A 22,074-nucleotide genomic window follows, 5' to 3' on the forward strand; every position below is an offset into this window, starting at 1 on the left:
TGCGTGGAACATTTCGAGTAATTTCACCAACGGTCGTGTTTGCATCGATTGTTCGTGGTCCACGAACTCTCTTTGTGAGAAATTTTACAGAATTTTCAAATGAGTTTTTACGGAGCTACGTTTCACTGTTACAAAACGCAGCATTTTAAATCGTTGACAGCCACTGAAACTCTCTTCTTCTTTTCGCAAGTTCTGCCCAACCATTCTCCATTACGTTCAGGTTGGGCGAGCGTGCTGGCTAATCAATACCAAATATTTTTTGACCCGAGAAATGTTCATTACGTGTTTCGTTGTATAAATTACGGAATTTAAAATAATCTTTGATATATGTAGTCTTACAGGCGCATAAGATATGTAACTGTTGTTCGCGCAACAATAGTTGCAGGAATCCAGAACCGTTACCATAGAAACTTGGTAAATCTAAACACGTTTCGACCATTTATTTCCCATCGATCTAATATTACAATATCAAATCTTTATTTTGAGATTCAACGTACTCGTGTATAGTATCTCTGCCAGATTGGTTAGCGTATGCAGTTTTAATTATCTTGTTGATAAGATAGCGTGACGAAACATATCCAATGTCGCTGCAGAGATTACAAGGAAGCCAACAACGAAAGTCTCATCCAAACTGATCCACTGGATTTCGTGATTATCGGCTACAATCTCCATCATTTTATAATATTGGTAGAGATAGGACCAAAGTCTGGATTTGGACTTGTTTAACAAGATTCCTGTAATTGAAGAACGAATCGAACCCACCTAAAATCGATGTTCCATTAGCTGGCTCCGGTCGTAGGTCGCGATTGTTACCGTGCAACGCGCCGCGGCTTAATTTGCCGATTAAAATTTCCCATTGCGAGCGTAATCGGGCCACCTCGTAACGGCCGTTTCCTTCGAACGATTCTATTAACGTTCTACGAATTTATTAAGACTTTACCAAAGATAAAAATCGGCTATTCGGTTTTACGACGTTCCGCCGTTATTTTTCCCGCGATCGCGTACGATACGCCGCATTGCGTGCACAAATTCGAAAAGGATCTCGCACTGCTGGTACGTCGCGGAATTCTCGCACGATTAAACGTTGTCCTGCAGGATTTGCACCCGATATTCCCCTTGGTCGCGATCACGTTACGCTATAAACTCCAGCCGGTGCACGAACAGTGGTGGATCAACCTTTAACGGACCCCCAAATATATTTGAGAAACTTTGAATGTAATTATAGAAATGATGTAACATAAGAAATTGAGAAAGAAGAAGGCAGAGAAGGGATGTAGTCATCGTACGAAACGATAAAAATGTATACGCCCGCGTCTTGAAAGAAGCAGAATCCGTAGGACAGATTCGAGGATTCTAAAGTGGATTTTGGTCATCCATTATCCGGGGATTACCGTACCTTCCTCAAATGTTTCACCGAGCAAACCCATCTCGGTGACGAACAAGCGGGGATTACTGTACTTTGAAGTACATACACTCGATAACCGAATGTATAATCTTGGAAATCTATCGTCCACAAACCATTGGCCGGATTTCGAGTAAAGCCGGGTCGAGTCTCGCGCCCCTCGGCTGTATCGGGACACCAAAAAGCTAACCACAATGCGAAATAGGTCATTTCAGCCCCTAAGACCCACTCGAGCTGGTCTCGTGACTCGAGAGGGCGAGAGAGTTTCTAGGTCCGGCCGAGACTCTCGACACGCGATTCTCTTTCCTCTCACGCTCTGTCTCTTTATTCCCGTTCATCTTTCCGAGCCTTTTTCTTTTGTGTGTTCCCTGGCTCTCGCGGCCTCTTCCTCCGCGACAGGTAGCTCTCTGTACCCGTCTCGCGAGAACAGAACAGGCCACCGGTAGAAACTTTTTTTTAATTAATTTCCAACCATCACTGCGATCTGCTACAAAAATAACAATAAGCAAATCTTCAGGCTAATTAAATTTAAGATGCAGCTATTTAGACTCATAACCAGTGTACATGTTATCAAATGCCTAGTTTCTATTTGTCGATCGATTCAAAAGTCGTGGTAGGAGTGGGCAATTGCTCCCTTATGTATCTCCTTAAGCGAACGAGTTTCACCATAATATATTCAAGAGAAAAGGTCGAAGGTTTTTCCAGAGAGTGTGATCGAGACCAGTTTTAAAACTGGTGGGGATAGCAACCGGAAAATGACCAGGGGAAAATCCCGGCCAATTTCCGTGGTGTACTCCGGTGCAACCCCTTCTGGGTGCGCCACTGGTTGGGATCGATGATGCATCCCGATGACTACGGAGCACGTATCTGCAACGTCAAAAGGAGTAGCCGCGGAAGAAGCACGAACGCCGTCACGACTTTCGTGCAGGCTCGCGAGTCCGACGCGTTTCTTTCGCGGCGGAACAGACACGGCTGAAAGAGTTAGAAAGTAAAACAGAGCAAAAGAACAGCGTCTGCTGCGTGCGGTTAATAGCTTCTTTCACCGACAGCGGGGAGGAATAGACGGTAGCCGAACCTTCGGGCAGAGGCAACGGAGTCGATAGAAACGTCAACGTCGGCTCGCGGATACGATAATTCAAAGCCAACGCGACGAGTACCGGTGAAAAGTGCGCCGATTCAACGTGCATGCATGTATATTGGTCCCGGCAGACTCGATCGGGCACTCGCGAGGCGACTTTGACGTGCAAATTCCGTCTGTTTGAATTACAGATCAGTCGTCGGCTGCTCGCGTGCTCGGAGGGCGGAGCCCGGGCTCGAGAGTGACGCACTTTTCCCTCCACGTGCAACGGAATCTCGCCGCAAATCGGCTTGTTGCTTCGCTTCGACTCTTGCCACGCGTTTTCTGACCAACGGAATCGCACAAACGAATTAAAATTTGCGCACAGAGGGGACCACAGGCTTTAAGGGATTCCTACGAATCATTACGAGAACGTTTCGCGACGTATCGGACGCTTTCTGGACATCGATCATAGTTCGAAAAGTGGTGCGCCTGTACAGGTTGGATTTTAACGATTTTTTTTAGGATGATAGAATACATATTTCTCACGATACGTGTGAAATATTAGTCCTAGATAAAACTGTTCACATATTTGATAAATATAAAAAAGTATAACGGAGAGTGCGGTCCAAAAGAAGAAAGGACCGAAGAACGGCCACTTCTGTAGTCGCTCTTTTCGCGACTTGGAGCGAGCCTAATCCGTCGATTGCTGACCAAAGGGAACACGAAAAGTACAAAAGTGCTCTTAAGACACTCGAAGACTCACTTTCTTGTAGATCCATTTGATGCTGCGGCTGAATTTCGCCATCGGCGAGTCGTCGACGAGGAAGTACTTCACCGGCGGTGTCTCGACCTCGAGCTCTCTCGCGGAGTCGCTTCTCGGAGGGCCAAGTTCTTCTTCGCGGCACTCCTCGCGATCACTCTTGTCGGCGTCGATCGCAGGCTCCGAGTACTCGGTGATCGTCGACAGCCTCTTCGCGCGACCGTCGCTCGTCGTAACGGCACGCTCCATCTCGCGGATGGATCTTCGCCGACAGAGTCTCGTCGGATTAGTATTATTTCACGCGGAAAGTCGCAATCCTCGCATGGCTAACCGAGCACGGCACAAATTGCCAGGATCTGATCTCGTCCGGCGTCGATTCGACGCGGTCGATTAAACGTTCTCAACGCGAAGTCCCACGCGCAGAAACCATCGCGGTATCCGTTCGACGCTCGAGACGCCTCGAATTATCTTTAAGAAGAAAAATTTAATACGGAACACCCGGCCAGACCTCGCCGGAACGGAAGATCGAATAGGCGCAATTTGGCTTCCGACCAAATCACTCTACGATCCTCGTCGGGCTTACCGAATGCGCTGACTATGGAATACAAGAATAGACTCGACGAAATTGTTCTTGACCTTCGTAAAACCCTCCATTCGATTTCGCATAATCGATTACTATGTAAATTGCACGATACGAAAATTCTAGAATTTATAATTAAGACTATACGCTCGTACTAGACTGACAGATATATTAATAGATCTTTCGATTTTTTTTTTTTTGCATGAAAAATCATTCCCCCAATGTACAACAATTGCTGGGAAATCCTAATACATATGTATTATACATTTACTGTCCAGAGATGAGAAGTTCGCTGGCGCGTCTGATCATGTATAGTATAATCTACTTCCTATGAGCCTAGATTCCTGGTTATATAGGAAGGAGATTATACCGCAAACAATCAGACCAGTTAGCCAACTTCTCATCCCTGTGCAATATAGCACATATGACGTTACTATACGAACTATCCTACGACCATTACTAAAAATAAATTGAAAATGTACAATGAAATTTATTCGTGTAATGGCACGATTTCGAAATAATTAAATACGAAAATATGTCGCGTACGCGTGCGATGAAATACGATTTGGCTGGCGCGTCCGTCCATTACTTATTAATTCTACTTGCGTCGATGCCCAAGTCGTACTCCACTGCACGTATACCCGATGAATTTTCAAAATTAATTTTCCCGAAAACGAAGCATCGTATGAAATTTTATTCTACATTTTCGATTTTCGCTATATATGCATTATAGTTGATTATCGTGACTGACGATCGTCGATTTAATTATACTTTTCCCAAACAGCGTCTCCGAGAGTTTTAGAGACGCACGGTTCGATTGATCCGACGATCGTGTGCGTTCACTCGATTCAGCGATCATAGACGGAACGTGCGTAATCAGGCCGATTGGGGGTGGAAGGAAGATCGAGTTGATTCACTTAGCGAACTCTACGTTACTCTGGAAACCGGCCACCAGGATTAAGGGCGCAAAAGGGCAATCGACCAGTCCTGGAAATGCGCGTTTGCACTCGGTGCCACCGACCCTTCGACGCCCGCTCGTGAAACCCTTTCGCGGAAGATGACGCTGATGAGGATCGATCAGCGACGCACTTTGGAACGCTTTGCCAACGATTACCGCCGGAGAGATTGGCTGAGTTGCTGCATCATCAATCGGTGCTGAGTCTACAGTATTCAATAATGAAAGACATCGCTAATTGTACGCCAATCCACACTCAGTTGGAGTAATATTTTACGAATCGGGCTGTAAAGGAGTCCCCTACTCCGAACCTCGACCTTTCACCCTGCTTAATTAAATTTTTCTATGTACATTTAGCTTCCTTGTTTTTGTTTGGCGAACAAAGTTGTTGAATAAAAACAAATATCTGCAGAGTTATACGAATCCAAATAAAATGCAATTTTGCTGGTTACTGCATCGCGGAAAACGGTTGGGAAAAAATAATTAAACTTGGAACGAATATACAGGGTAGAGGCTAATTAAATTGTGCGATATCTTGGTTATCTTTACAATTATAGCGCTAAGGTATAATTAAATTTATTGAAAATTGAATTTGGAAAATTTTCTGTTCTGCGCAAACATTCGATAGGATCGATGGCAACCCAGATATCGACACGACAGAATGTTATAGCCTTCGATTCTCTACAAGCATGAGTAACAGCAGGGGTATGTTTATTTTTGCCCCAGAAATTCAAACGAAAAGCGATGTACACAGAATGTTAAAACAATGTTTACACTTTCGGGACATATAGTATACATTGAACTCGCGAGGAAACATCGCAAACTATCAGACTCCGATTTTATTGAAAATCACTTCGTTGTTGTTGTTTTTCAATTTTAAAGATGAAACCTCATATCAGATTCACCCATTTTACTTGTGACTAAAGTAAAGATACTCGTTGAGTAAAATTTGAACAGAAAACATTTTTCAATCGACTATCAAATTAAAAAAAACTATTGAAATATATTTCGACTAAAAAATATATTGTTCACGAAGGCCTGCGAGTCAAACCGTAAACGCTCGATCGTTAACGTGCTGTAGAAAGAAGCCTAACCATAATGTTTGCAGTCGAACGACATTTCCTGTTCGGGTCAACGTCGTAATTCGGCTATTCAATAATAGAAGAGGATACCGCTCCATTTAAGAACTCCCAAAGTGTCTGGAGCTTTCGAGTTCACGAGCCCCGACGGGAAAGCGTCCGTGAAGGTGTCCGGGTCGAAGAAGTTGAAGAGGAAACTCGGATTTAATTGGGTCTCGCCGAGGGGGCTAGTATACGCCAGAGGATTATGAATGAAGTGTCACGTTCCGGTCTGAAAATAGTGCTAGGGATCGACCGTTTTAGCCGCCGCGGAATTAGCCCCGCTTTCCTTTAATTCGTAATAACAGCGATACTCGAGTGAAAGACGAGGCTGCCGCGCGATCAGCGCCAGGATAACGAATATTTCATACGTCCAACAAAGAAGAGGCTATTGTTCTCTGTGTTTTCGTACGGATCTGGTCCGGATGATCCAAGAGTTTCTGGGACGACACAATGCTGACAGAATTCTGGTTCGTTTAAAATTTACATCCTTAAAATTTTATGGAGATATTTGAAAATTTTTAAATATTATAGTGAAATCGTGATATTCAATTTAAATTTTCTATAGTAATTAATATCCAAAACACACGTTCCTGAATATCTCGTTTCACCGTTCAACAAACCAGAACCCTGTTTATGGTATCCCGGCCACGTGCGGGCCGACGGCCTCGTTAATTTAAATATCCCCGTGACTGACCGGGAATAATTAATTACAGGAGGCTGGTAGATGGCGACGATACAGTGAGAGTCGGGTACTTAAGGGATTCCTCGAACTTGTAGAATCACAGAGACAACCGATAGCCGCTAATAGTCGACCACGGAACCCTTCGACTTCCATGTGAACAACTGGCTCTTTCATGATACTTCGCACGCCCTCGTCCGACCGGGAACCAGTCACTGATGGGAAACATACTCTCTCAGAGTACGCGAAATGTTACCAACGCCGGACCAGATCGAGAGGACAAGTGAATCGTGTTGTGGAACGGCCCCAAATCGCGAGAGATATTCTTATTTCGTACATGATAAAGTACAGTGACCAAATTATTACTACGCCTTATAAAAATGCCCCTACAGGGATTGCTGACTGTCTTTCACCAAAAATAATGCTAGCTCTTAAACCATTTATATTATTGATTGCGTTTTTAAATTGTATTTTTAGGAGCCTTGTAGTGTAGAATAAATCTTGTCGTTAAGCGTTGGAAAGAATATTCTACCAAAAGCATAGATGAAGCTATTAGTATTCTAACACCAGTTTATTTTAGGCAGCGATCAATCCTGAGAGCCACTTTCCCAGCTTCCGTGTTTGAAAAGACATACTACCCGGCGTCAATGACCTCTAACTTGTGGAAATGAAAGACGTGGCACTGTGTCATTCGACGTTCAAGCATTAGCTTTTGAAATTGACGCTGAAAACTCGAAGTGATCGAAAATATAGTAAATATAGTACAGTTTGCAGAGTATCTTATACTCGTGGAATTATCGCGGGTTTACGGTAACTATTTTAATTAGATTCTTCCTTCTATTAAGATTAATCTCTTGCGTTACAGAAAAATGATTAAATTGTATTCGAGTTGGTAATACGTAAGTGGCTTTGAAACAGTTCAGCTGTGTTTATGGCTTGCAAATTCAACGATGGGTATGATATCGATTGCAATTACCGATAGTTCTCACTTTATGAAGTGATCCAATTGCTATGCATATATGCCGAAGATAGGACGTGCGCCAACTTTGAGCGAAGGGTTTGAATTGCAGTTAGATAGTAAAATGTAGATCCAGGTGGTACGTTACGAGAGGATCTCTATATTATAATTCATGGGTGTTGTTACTGTAAAATGTAGAACAGAAGATTTTCTACGTACAAAATATCAATATTAATCCCTTGATGCGTTAAAATATTGTACAAATTGATATTCCACGTGTCTTTTCTAATAATTTCAAAACGTCGAGGGTTCGAATATAATAGACCGTCTACGGTGTTGAAATAAATAAATTCAGAAGGCTCGAACACGTCGAAGGAAGCTACCTGTTTACGCGTGACACCGTTACGGGACTGCTCGGAAGCGAGGGATCTCGATCGAGCTTCCACGCCGGTCGATTTTTATCGTGCCACCCCTCTAATTACCAGGGAAGGAACGATAATTGCCCTTAACACGCTCGATCGTTCCTTTGTCCCGGACCGACGACGACGGCGACGATCGCTCCTCGGTACTTCCTCAAGGGATGAACGAACTCCGGCCGATTCGTAAATTAATTAACGCGAGAACGCGGGACGTGATTTCGAGCAACGAGACTGGTTTATGAAATATCTCCGTGACCGACGTCGTGTTTCCAGCGTGCCGTTCGAATCGATTTCACCCTCGAACGATGGCCGCGAGGACGGCGAGCAATTACTCGAAACGAGACGCGCGACTCGATTTCCGCTCGAAAATAGCACGATCCTCCCGCGTCGTTCTTCTGGCCGTTTCGCTCGTTCCTCGGAGCCAAGGTCGTCATAAAATCGTCGCAGACTTAGCCTCGATTCCAGCTACGCTCCGAAACGAACACCGTATATATTTATACGTGTACCACGCACTGTTTTGGCGCGCGATAACGAACTCCACGCACGTATGTACCATCGAAACAGATTCACCGATCAATCGGTACGTCGAAAGTGTTTCTTCTCGAATTTTAACCTTGGTTGATTAAGGAAAGGGGCATAGTAACTCCAGTCATTGGCCTAATTCCACCGGGTCTGTACTATGGACCAGCAGTTTTGAGAATTATTGTGTCTGCAATTCTAAATATCGTTGCGATAAATGCGTATGTTCCATACAGATTCCATAAGACGAAGTAAAAGGATATATCGTAACTGGACTCGGGGTTAAAACGCAAGGGTCAAAAAGGAAGTGTCATAAATTGTTCCTGGGATCTCAAAAAATGTTTGCATACATTGTGCGAAGACGAGCCTTTCACATTTTGTGCTACAGCTCGTGGTATAAAATCGTACTGGATAAAAACAGAATAACTAATGGAGGCGAGAAGGGATCCAAGAGAAACTTCCTACTCTACGATAAAATTTCTCTCGGAAACGCTGACTAACTTTTCAATATTTAGAGATTATTATGCGAACATTTTGCACTTTGGTTTAATGGAAAATTTTGGAAGTGAAAACGTACGATAACTGTTTTGTAAGAATACATAATACATAACTGTGTCCATTCGATGGAGTATTTTATACAATATTATAAAATCTGATTGATTTACAACTTTTTGGACTTATTTCTCATACACTATATTATTTTTTCGTTTAATTATATGTTATTATGAAGAAGGTCATTGAAGGTCAAAAACATTCGTTGCTAAATAATAAGAGAAAAGCTAAAACCTATTCCATAGTTCATGGTTAAGATTTTCGTACTACCTTAATCTTGATATCCACGTATAACCTACAGAAATTGGTAAACCAATGTACTAAATCATTATTTGCAACAGTCACGATTACTCCTCCGCACTATTTACGTTACAACATTGACACCACACTGATCGAGGGTTAATCTCCATGACACGAGGGGGTTGGGGTTGTTGAAATCCCACTTTCGCGAGATCGAAATGTTGCTCGACCGTTGACGGAAAAAAGAAACTTAAACGCGATCGCGCGATATTCGCGAGAACCACGAGGGACGATCGGTGGTCCGGCGCGGAATCGGCGTGGCTCCAGCAAACTGCAACTGCAGCCGCGGTCGCCGCCGCGACTCGACTCTTACAACCGACACAACAGCGTGTTTTGACTAGGTGGTTACACACACCACTCGCCGGGGATCCGCGGCTCTCGCGCCTCTTCCGTCGACTTTATATTTAGACGTACACGCGCGACACGCCGTGCTCCCTAGGGTGCGTTCGCGCTAACAAGCCCCGGCCGCTATCGCCACGCTCCACCCACGCTCGCCCGCTAATCCTCTAACGCTTACGACTCTATCCCGATCATGTCCGCGCTAGGTAGCCCCCGTTAAGTCCCATTTACAGCGAACGTGATTTCTAGCCAGGGTTACCAAATGGGAAATACAGCAACGCCTTGGAAATTGGCCAGGATTTTCCCTTGATCATTGCCCGATTGTTATCCCCATCGAATTGGCTTCTCGACTTTTATTTACATTTCTAAATCTATGAGATATCGATGCGTCCTTTTCACTATCAGTCCCAAACGTCGGTCAATGCCCAAGACATTGCTGTAACTGAATTGCCCCGAAAAAGTAGATAGGTGTCCAAAGTGGTAGAGAAGTTATTCAAAGTTGTGCAATTATGATTCAATACATTGGAATATTGTACACTGTTATATGCTTGTCTACTGTTTTTGTGCCGCGTGACCGCGACGAACATGGATCGGTAACTCGATCCAACTTCGATTACTAAAACTGTTATTTCCTGATGTATACGAGCCGATTCTAGAAACTGGGGCGGTATGTAACTCTGTTTTAAGCGCGAACGGAGAAAACTGGCTGTTCGGGTATTCCACACATTGGATTACGACCTGGATACTGCAAAACGTGCTACAGTAATTCCAGCTTTCGAGTGATAATTTGGACACGAAATTCGAATAACGGATTGCTGGTGGCTAATCGCACAAAGATAAGTGCTTGTGGTATATAGTGTGTAAAAGCAGAATATATCGTTCTGAATAAACTGAAAGCTGTTTTCACAGAAACCAACAAAGTAGCTCGTTGGAAGAATTTGTCTTCAAGTAATAAAGTAATTCCATACCGAAATTGCCTATAGTCGGCGTTGGCCAAATTTCACTTTCATTTAACCAGGAACGTCTCGATGGCGTCGGCGGCGAGCCACGTAACCGTGCCTGGTTGCTGGAAACTGTTCGCGGCGTTGTATTCAACCCGGAGTCCCCGACGTGGTTGCATTCAGATTGAAACGGGAGAACAGTTTCTTTCGTCGTTTTGGCGCCTTTCCCGAGGCCGGTAAAAGGGCTTTCACGCTCGAGGAAATCGAACGAAATGAAATTATGTTGGGTCGGGCCGCGTCGATCGGGAAACTACGGAGGACCGATATCCCCGATATGCACACACCTCCTCGTCGTCCGATAATACAAATATCCATCTACGTTACAAATTGAACGTCCACGAATACGAACACGGACGGAGTTCGTACGTGTCGCGGCTACGTTAAGTAGATTACACGGTACGCATATGCGACTGAATATGTATGAGGTTCGTACACAGAGTCGCCCGGTGATCCGTGTCACGTAGCCGGTGGGCGTGTGCGAGCTCGTATCGCACGCACGTGGCCGCGTACTCACGCATGCACATACGAAGTACGCGTGGGAGGTGACAGAACTGACTCCAAGTTAGCTCGATGGTAACAGCATTCTATAGGTTAAGTCGACGAGCGATGGCCCACTTTTTTTCAAAGTCGATTCATTGTAAAATTAACCGATCTCCAAGGTAATCGAAATATATTCGTAAAAAAATACACGCACGACTAAAAAAAAAGAAAGTTCATGTTCAAGAGAGACACAGACCTATGTCAATACCTCTAATCGATCTGAAGCAGTGAAACTATTAAAAATAACGCCAAAAGTTTGTCTAATTTGTAAGTTTCCACGAAACGAAAGGCCTCAAATTGCTTGACCAAGATCCTAAGCACTGTTTCGCGAAGCATTCAAAGACGGAGGTCGTTCCCGGAACGCGAAACGACTGGTCGCCTCCGTGTGGAACGAGTATGGCAATACCGTGTACGGATCCCAGGGAACTTTGAAACAACCGATACGTTATGGCGATCGCGATGCACGACGGTGGTTGTTGCGCGTCGGTTCTGCCTATGCACGCTCGTTTCCTAGTACTTTATCTCGGTCGGCTATCGGCATACGGCGTGCATTATAGCACGTGTGGGTACGCTCAAAACTAAATACATCCGAGCCAACAGATCCCCAACCGAGGCACGAAACCACTCTACGTTTGGCAAGTCCATTGGCTTGCTCGAACGTCACGAAACACGCCGCCTGTTACTCGCGTTATCACTTAGGCGAAATTTCTCGTCGTGTCGTGATCGGCATACAGTGGCGATCATACACTTAACACACAATCACATAAATGGTGTATGTCATTGATTATGGTTATACGACAATGTTACATAAGTCACAGTTCGGTAAAATCAAAACGTTTACGATTAATAATAAAAATCACACAGAAGTGGTAATCTTCGCTGTATGGGTTTCCTATGTACTATTATGGAAAGATTCTGTAAAAAGTGGTCAACGAAAGAAGTTCGAACCTTTGCAACGATACCTTCGGACTTCTTGCTTCGAAGAATTCCAAAAAATTTCTTCGATCTGCTCTTTAGAAACGCAAGCAGTGTAACTTGAAATCTCCGACTACCGGTTAAAAAAGAGTCACGAGCCCGAGGACTCGAGCAAAAACATCGTCGTTTAACCCAGCCTTTCTCAAAGTACGGTCCCACTGGTGAGCCGCGTGGATTTCTTGACGGGTCACCGAACCGGACCGATGTGACTGGGCGATTCCGCTTAATTTACTAGAAAATTTCTACGACATCCTACCGTCTCTCCTATTTATATTTCAACCAAAAGACGCCACACGGCATCTAAATATAATTTTGAATTCAAATGAAAAAATATGCGACCGCTTAGACAAATTTATAAAATCACGTATCTTTTATTCGGTAAACAATAAATATTATGCCACGTTATCTTGTATATTTGTAAGAGTAAAAAGAAAGATATAACTTTCCTTAATGTATTTTGATTTAATTTTTAGCCGAGATCGGTTCACAGACTGCCAATGACTGCACAGTTAATTCACAATTTTACACTTCGCCGCGGCATTTGTGGATTCCTCTTTGACGGTTAACCTTTTCACTGCGCAATACGTTTAAGTGCGTATGCATTGGCAGTGTGCAATACTTTCAGCGGCAGCGAGTATACTCACGCGGAGCATTCAACCGTTCACAGAATTAATTTCAAATAATTTAAAGAGCCGCGTCAATGAACAATAAACTCGTCCAGAGCTCTTTCCTTTTAATTCTGCTGTAAATAATCTTAATTACATTCAATATTTTCTTTCTCCGCTATTATTTGCAACAGTTTCCCATTTCAAATGCAACTTATCAATGCCATTCAAGTACGATTCTCAAAATTAGATCATGTTCATTTTTGCAACCGAACTGATTAACTCGTCTTGGGTGTATCGTAGCAATATCCTCGTTTTGAGTATTGCAAAGGTTAAATATGGTTTATTGGCAAGCGGGGATCGTGGAAATGGCGTAAAACCGAAGTTTGAGAAACACTGGTCCAAGCAATGTCTCGTTCTTCGAACCATTAAAACTGCCACGAAACTCACGAGCGATTATTAACGTGACCGCGCGATAGAAAACCACCGTCGGCGTGCTTCGTCGGGTTTTTCAGCCGGTGGGCCAGGTTCTGGATAGCGTCAATCTATTCCGAAAGGCACTGTAGCCGAGCACAACGAACGCTTTCAGCGGGGAACGCGAACGATGAAGTGCAGAGCGAGTCAATGACAGATGAACTTCTCCCTTTGCCCGATGCGTCCAGAACTGCACCCCTCTCGTTCTCCGCGTCCGTCCTTTATTTTCCCTCTGCGTGCCATGCACTCTGCACTTTACACTCTGGTTTCTGGCGAAGGACATTTTGGAGCTCTCGTGCCTCTGAACTTTCTACGATCCCAGGACCAGGCGTACGCGATGCTCGTGTTTTCATTCCACGCGAGTTTCTTCCTCTGCTCTGCAGGCATTAGTATCTGACCTTTAAGGCGTACATTTTTTTACGTTCGTTTCATCTTAATTGTTGGTTCGAACGATCCAGCTTCGGTTTCAAGCACTTATTAATTAACGAGATTCACTTTTGACGTAACACAGATACGACAAGCCTAATAAAACGAACTTCAAAAACGTGTAAAATTTAAAAGAAATTATGTAATTCGACAGTATTTATAGTTTCATAGAAATAGACAGTAGATTTATCATTTATCATTGTTTTATCGAGGTTTTAAATACTCTAATGTCAGACCACTTGAAGGATTAAATTTCTTGCATTATCTTCTGATTCTGTCTTATTAAAGCCGACTCGAAGAAGGCCAGAATACAACCGACCAGAACGTCATTGTAAATACTGTAATAATTTATGCAGCGCGTGCTCGTTCGAGTTTGGCGCGACATATTAATAGACAACACACGTAATAAAAAACACAGATTTATTCAGGCAATGAAACGCGCCCGTTCTCTTTGCTATTTTAAGACTCTCTTTCTTTTACACGAATCCACACACTCGATAAACATTAAATAACACGTACAACCACACTAACAATGCTTCTTCTGTTCTTAGCTCGAGGACCTAGTTTTCTTTTCTATTTTCAACAATTACCCGACAGCCGACCGAGAATCTTTCAACCGATTCTTTTATCGTTTTTAGTTCCATAAATAGCTACGTACGACGAAATAAACCTCTGCGCGAGCGTAAAGGAAAAAAGTGAATTTCTATTTACCATTTTCCCGCAAGTTTTTACGAAACCTCAAGGTTACTTCGTACAAAATGTCTTTCATACACAAAGGATCACACGCCAAGCGTTCCAATTGCATGTACGAAGTTGTGCTTTCAACTTTGGTTAAAAGAGATGCTACTTCGTGCGCGCGCCATTCTCAAACAATTCTGAATGTATACGCCAAGCATACACCGCGAAAACTTTTGCAAACGTAGACAGGCGTCGTTGGGAAAACACGGTTGCACGTAGGCAACCTTAATACGGCTGTCCCGAGATCAGCAAATAAAGCAGGCTCAAATAAACGCTGCAGCCCCCGTGATGGCGTCTCATCGCATAACTATGCGCGAATGTACGGCCGGCACTATCGTCCAAGGGGTGCTCGAGAAGTGATGCCCCCTCTTTAATTAAAAGAAACGTCCCTGGCCGCTGCTTTCTCTTCCCGGTGCTCGTAAATCTTCCCACTGTTTCTCGCTCTGGACAATCTTCCTAAAAATTTTTTAGCGGAACGCGGTTGCAATTAAGGGAAATTGGGGGTAATTTTCACAATTTTCTATGGCAAATTTTTAGCTGACCCGGTTCGCATTCTTTATTGCTTTTTTCGGACCAAAGAAACACAGAGATTCTGTTTAAACTATCACCAAAGGCGATGTTATATTGTACAGAGTTCGGGGATGATTTGCACAGACGAAACGAAAGGATAACGAGCAATTCAACATTTAAAATCTGATTCGACCATTAGGTTGAAATAAAGCGTATATGTATACATATATGTCAATGATTTTTCTTTGATTTCCGTGTGATTATTTGTTTCGAAAAAACACATGCACCAGAAAATGACTCGTTTCGTCGCCTAACGGACCAGAAACCTGTTTCGAGCGTTCGCTCGGGCGCGTAAATTGCTTGTTCCTCCACTCAACCCCTCGTGCCGGGGGTTAACACGACAGATGCAGAATTCCGAAACATACCGACGAAATCAACGACCGTAAACGAGCTTGGCGCGGGCGCATCGTCCCGTAGAATTCGCAATAAATTCCCCAGGTGGTTCGAGAAAGCCGATTAGAGAGCGACCTAGGAAGAAAGGGGAAACAGGGAAACGACGGGTCAAAGGTGCGCGAAAGTATGTAGGTTGAATCTGGCTACGGCGTTGCTCGCGGTTCCCGACGCCTAATTGCGCGACAGTAATGCATCCAGCACGGTGCACGCGGCGTTATCGGTTATCGTTAGTCGTACGAACCGTGGGTAATTATGATTCACGGGGGCGGACGATGACGAAGGATGGACTGCGCGGCTGACTGATACGAGTGGCGGCAACGTTTCCTTCGTTCGCCGGTATCGGAGCTGTTTATTTATTGTGTTCGTAGCGTAGCTGTCGCGCTAAGAATCACAATCGAACGATGCTACGATCCTCTTTACGATAAGCCGCTGTTTTTGCAACGACTAAATTGCAACGAGCTATCGTAATCTTCGCGTCGCGTAGTTATCTTTAAATTATAATATTCCTCCACGGTTCGATTGCACCTTCGCTTAAAACAACGTTGCAGCCTGACCTGGTTAGTAGAATTGCTCCGTACAATAGAAAAGTATCACACGGAAGTACCGCTAAGTGTCAACCTGTCAATTATTGAAAACAGCAGTCAGGAAGTGGAAAACTATACGTTCGGAATGCTTGGCGCGTCTTCGATCGAGTACAATCGCTAGACTACAGTAACCTTTATACACAGTAAATCAAAATAGTTGTACTAAAATAATTTTCTGAACGAAGAAGACCTCTATTTCGAGATACGTCAAATTGACGCAACACGTTACCATTAGTCATAGTAAAAAGTGACGTCACCGGGTTAAAGGTTAATACACCTAAAAATGGAACGTGGTATTCTAAGGTTAAAAGCATGCAATGCATTAAGTAAAATTAAAACAAACAAAACGTGGCCTATGGCGGACAGTTTTCCAATAGAGTAGTAGGAAACGTGTCAAAAGTATTCTGATCGATGTCTAAATGCAATCTCTCGTGAAACGTAAGATACGTTCCTGACGTCAGCATTAATAGCCTTTTATCGTTGTGTCTCGAACGGTGAAGTTAGATGTCTGTAAACGATTCAAGCAGAATTCATGAAAATCAACCTACCAAAAATTCAGTTTCTAGCCAAAGTTGATCGTACAAATCGAGAAATATACAATAAATCCTGATTTGATTTTACTACGTTAGCAAATGCGGTCTTATCTTAGCGCTATAAGAGCGATACGTTACCACTTTACAGTTTTTTCTCTCTTTCCGTAGTCGTAGAATCTATCTGGTAAATAACGAGAAAAATAAATCTCCCGGGAAACGTTCGAGGGAGATAAGGGCTCTCAAAATGTGTCGCAAGAATTTCACAAACGCAGTCAACGTTTCTGCTGGGTCGTATTTTAAAGCGGAAAGGACGCCTGAAACTTTGTGACGTCGAATAAAAGGTACTTAGAAGGGATGCCTTAAAAGTGCCTCGAGCGAAAACCGTCTGAGCACGACCGATCGAACGAGAACTCTAAAGTGACACGACCATAGGGGAGGAACGAGTCACCCTTTCTTCTTCCAAGCTTCACCCCGCCCGTTGCTGTCGAAGAATCGAGAGGGCATTTAAATCGCAGCCACTTCCTCAAAGAGGGTCAGACACTCGGGGCGACGAAAAAAGTCAATTGACCCTCTGCGCGCCAACTACTTAAAACAACATCACTCCTCGCTGAAGTGAGTCGAATGACTTCGCGGAATGATAAACGACGCGAAGCGTACGAGCCAATAGTTAGACCCACCGAATGGTCGAACGAAACGTACAGTGCGTACGAGCGCTGCAGAACGTGTACAACGCCTCGAAAAACTGCCCTCTCGACGCGTGGTATATCGTTTAAGGATCAGAAAAGAACGAGAAAAGTTTGCATAAACGATCCTCTGTGCTCTCTGTGATCCACTGACACTCGTAGAATTGCATTTTCTATGCGAGTTTACGGTTAGATATTCACGCCAAAAACTTTTAGAGCATCGCTTTACCCAACATTGTGCTTCCTAGATTGGAAAACACAGGTCTAGAGCACAAGAAACGAAGTCGCGATCGCGAGGGAAACGAAAGAAAAGCATCGTAGATCGCTGTGCTACCGTTAGCGAGCGTTCACGTGCACGTTCACTTCGTGGTAGAACGCGTTCCCCGCCACGACCGCGACACTGGCCTCTTGGAAACGTGGTTAGGTTCGCGGAACGTGCTCGACTTCCGTCAGAAGAAAGCTGCGTGTCGTACGCGCCGCAATTTTCGCGATGGTCATCGATCGACCGAGTCGTAAATCCTTTTTTTTCAACGCCGAGGTCGCGTCCGATCGTTTGTAAGTCATAAACCAGCTTAGGACCGTTCTAATCAATGAGAATTTATAATAACAGCGGGTCGAATAAAAACCTTTACGGTTCGTCTTCGCGAGATTGATTTTGCTGCTATTCGTCGGTTGGTCTCTAAAGCGTCTCCCTGATTAGAACCTGAACGTCGATACCTCGCCTATATGCGTCCAATTTACCGATAATTGGAGAATGATTTAGCTAGCTGGTGAGTCGTATTTTCGTTCAATCTCGTTTTCTACTCGTAGATCGTGTAAAACGTACTTGATATACAGCATCGCGTTCTGCGAGTTGTTTACTACGCAAAGGTAGTTAATCCTCGGGACGTACTCGATCGATTAGTTGAAAGTTATAGTTTCATTCTTTAGAATTTAAATTTTTTAATTAAAATCAGTCACTGGAATGTACATTGGATTGAGTTAACCTTGAAAAAGTAGTAGAACTATAGTACAGTGAAAAGCTTGTAAAAGAAGTTTAGTGGTAAATGGGTTAGAAACAAGTTATTCCATCGTGCACGATTTGATTCGCGAACGATAGAGGTAAACAGAACCTGACTCGCGGATATAATTGCTGACTTTGGCCTGGGAACAGTTTTCACACCCATGCGCGTAAAACAAGTGTCTTCTTCCGCGAATAGAAACCCGTCCCATAGACCACCGTTGTTCAACCGCTGCGCCCTGGAAGTTGTCCAAGGGCTTTTAATCTAGTTCTCCTAACTGGAAACGCGTGAAACGGTACCAACGCGTGCAACGTTAGGTTCGTTTCAACGTCAGTATCGCGCTATTCAAGTTTTCTCTAACTCTTCGCCAGGTTTTTCGCCAGGATCGCGTCCGGTGACTCGTAATTCTTAACCCGTAAGAGGTACACGAAGTTTTCCTCCGGATGTCACACATATCCTGAACACGTTTGCCATCACCATTCAGTTGAAAAAATATCTACTATAAACCACGTTACGTTTATAGACATTTTATTCAATGTAATCCATGTTTTTCAATCACGTATAAATAAAATGTGTCCATAATTCATTTCTTACTCGTTTATACGACAATAAAATAGACAACTATCGCACAAAACTTTAAGTATCTAATATATATGTAGATACTTAAACCGACGTGTGGGAAATGTACATAATGTAACCAACCGACTGCTAAATAATTCCAGAGAATTAACACGTAAAAGCTGTGTTTCTTGTTATGTAAATACGTCGAATTCACGCAGTACCATGAAGCTAGAAAAATGCCATGAGAAGAAACATTGAATGTTTACAATGCAATAAAACACGTTGTCTACTTCCTTTAATTCTACGCACAATTCGTGAAAGTAACAAATACCCTCTTGTTTTACTTTTCCTTTAAAATTGATACACAAAGAGAATATGTATTAATAAACGAATTGTAAAAGTTAAAAAAATCGAACAAAATTCTAAAATATAAGTTCGTACAAATTCGTACGTCCAATGTTCTTCTTTTATTACGATTTTTTCCAATTCCGCGCAGGAATGCCAGGTACTGTAATTGCGTACCAGTTCTTTGACGTTTGGGAAAACTCGTATATTGTTCTGCAGTTAATACAACGGGGAAATACAATTCAAGCGCGAACCGCAATTTCGATGCGTGGTTATGTACCTTTTGACTCGCGAACAATATGGCTGGTAAGATGAAATTCTGATTCGTTTGAAAGAAATATGAGAAAAAGGTACGAGCAACTTTCTATTAGAAATCTTTAACAAACAAAAAGCCGCAACGTGCGTTCTGTCCTCCAGGCGACACGAATTTATTGGTTCGCAAAAATACGTGATTACTATACCCCTTTTCCCTTTACTTTTATTGCGAGTTTCAGAAGTTCGATTATTGGAACGTCTTGGTATTTTTTAATTAATATAATAATAAGATATAGGATTGAAAAAATAAAACTAGAAACGTCACAGATACACAGAAAAGGATACTAAGATAGACGAATACGATAACATAATCCCCTGCGGAAAATGATAAAAATTGCGAAACGCGATTTCCACGTAGCCTCGCCTGGAGGGTTAAGTCGGAGGAAGCAAGGCACTCCATCACTTGTACATACTGTACAAGAGTAATCTACAAAAAATCGAAGAATCTAGGGATACGCGGTACTAATAAGAATGTTCAATTAGCATGTGCTCACAAATCATCTACGATGGAGATGCAGACAGTTTGATATCTAATGACTTGGGTTTCCACTCCCGAAGATGCACAAGAAGATCGTGTACCTACTTAACAGTTAGCAGAGCTTGTTACGTTACGCTTCTCGTAAGTATCCAAGAAATGTTTACGTCCCGAGCGATATCTTGCCGCAACGGTAATGTTCCTTCAAGGAGTTAATAAATCTATCTTCCCCGCCAGTTTTCATCGACGCTGACGCGATCTATCCCCGACGATCATCCACGTAATGCGTTTATCGTCTGGATGGACGTCATTAGTCAGAATCGACGGCAAAACATTGGGTCAAGCATCGAATCAGCACGCTAGACAACGTCCCATAGTCATATATCATTTGCATCATTCGTTGCAGCCTACCTTGTCATCAAGGATTCTCGCGCGTGTTATTTGCTCGATTCGAACAATACCGAGACCGCAGGATGAAGACTTTATATGGGGGGTTAATTAAAGCCCCCATTGTATAACAGTTAGCCAGTAATTGCGATGGTTGATTCCTCGCGAACTCCAATCTTTCCTTACCACTCGGACGATTGTTGTTACAGAACGAAGCGTCTGTTATATAAACTTCCATTATCTGTACGTTCCACTATACGAAACCCTTTTTGTTCTGCAACACTGTACTCTCTGTCGTCTCTGGAGATAGAGATACATACTCTGCACCAGTGGTTCTTAACCCTTTCACCCACGACACCTCTTGGCAGTCTAATGGGGCTTGCGAAACCTTTTTCAGAGTAACGCTTTTCAAAGTTTTTCAACCAGTGTCGAAAATTGTTTATGTCGCTTTAAAAAACACGGATAAGCTTCTTGCAACGAACACTAGAATCCTCGGGGTTTTTTTATTAAATTCATTCTTAATCAGGCCTGAAAAGACGAAGTATTTTAGGCATACTATATGCAATGAAAATAAATAGTTCTATGTGCTAGTTCGTGAAACACAGGTTAAGAACCACTGCTCTATACGATTATGACCATAGGTCATATGCACACCATTTAATACGAACGACAGTATGTATATACGTAGCTCGGGTCAATGAAAGTGATAGTACGAAGGAAATGCCATTGTATGTGCCCTAATCGTACGTCCAAAATCATGCTACGTTTGGCTGCTATCAAAATGATACAATAGGACATTGATAGACACTGATAATTGAACATAAATTGAAACAATGTTCTTAATAATCATTCACTTCTTACTGGTATTCATCTTGAGAATTAATGATTATTCTGACCAGATTTTTCGTTGACCACATTTTGACGATTGTTATAACAGAGTGAAAAGTCTGTTACGTAAACTTCCCTTATCTGAACGTTCCACTCCATGAAATCCTTTTTGTTCTACAACACTGTATCGTGTCCGGAGATAGAAATACTCTACACGATTCTGTCCACAGGTCGTATGCACGTGATTTAATACGAATGACAGTATAGGCATGTGCCTAGCTCGGGTCGATGAAAGTGATAGTTCGAGGGAAATGCCATTGTATGTATCCCACCGTATGTGCAAAATCAAGCCAGCTCCATATAACTCAAACTATGTTTGGCTTCTGACAAAACTATACAGTAGCCCGTTGATAGCCACTGATAATGCGGCACAAATTGAAAGAAAAATTTAATAAACACTTTTTAACCATATTCATCCAGGTGTAAGGAATTGCATTAAGTAATTATTGTAAATAAATTTTTCGTTGACCACTCTATTGTTTGAAGATGGTAATTGGCACACACTGATAATAGGATTAAATAAAACTTTAAAAATGTAAATAATGGGAACGCGACTCGCTGGGTTATAGAGGGTCAACTGCTATTGCACTGGATCAATGAGACCGGATAATCGCGTTTAATTTTCTCAAAAAAATTCCACAACAGTCTATAGCATTATTTCTATAATAATACCTCCTTTCATAATGGAATTTTCTATAAAAAATTATGTATTCATTTACAAATAAAAAAAATTCAAACCCTGAAGAGATCGGACAAGAAATTTATTCGAAGAGCCCTCGAGGTCAAAACATTGATACTTCTTTTATCGAAAAGTGTTTTTATCGGAACAATCCTGGCCCCTCGTTATTGTTACAAGATAATGGCGGTACTTGAAACGCCAGCTAAACTTAATTCACTTCCGTAAAATATTTCAGTCAGTCGCGCTTTAGCTGCTAT

At 42.8% G+C, this 22,074-nt stretch overlaps 1 protein-coding gene across 3 annotated transcripts in view; it reads right to left on the bottom strand.

Moving 5' to 3' along the window:
• LOC122401657 (probable serine/threonine-protein kinase yakA) overlaps nucleotides 1–22,074 on the bottom strand; it is a 154,744-nt gene that overhangs the window by 118,312 nt on the left and 14,358 nt on the right. The window contains exon 1 of one of the 3 annotated variants that reach the window (XM_043403920.1): nucleotides 3,226–3,646. The exons of 1 other annotated variant lie outside the window; for it this stretch is intronic. In XM_043403920.1, coding sequence (XP_043259855.1) covers nucleotides 3,226–3,471 — 246 coding nt within the window. In that variant the 5' untranslated portion in view covers nucleotides 3,472–3,646. Of the gene's footprint in view, nucleotides 1–3,225; nucleotides 3,647–22,074 lie in introns of those variants that run through there. One more of the 3 variants, XM_043403923.1, reaches the window with a different exon arrangement.

Source organism: Colletes gigas, unplaced genomic scaffold (genome assembly GCF_013123115.1).
Source record: "Colletes gigas isolate AHSC1104 unplaced genomic scaffold, ASM1312311v1 Colletes_gigas_Sc00026, whole genome shotgun sequence".
NCBI lineage: Eukaryota > Metazoa > Arthropoda > Insecta > Hymenoptera > Colletidae > Colletes > Colletes gigas.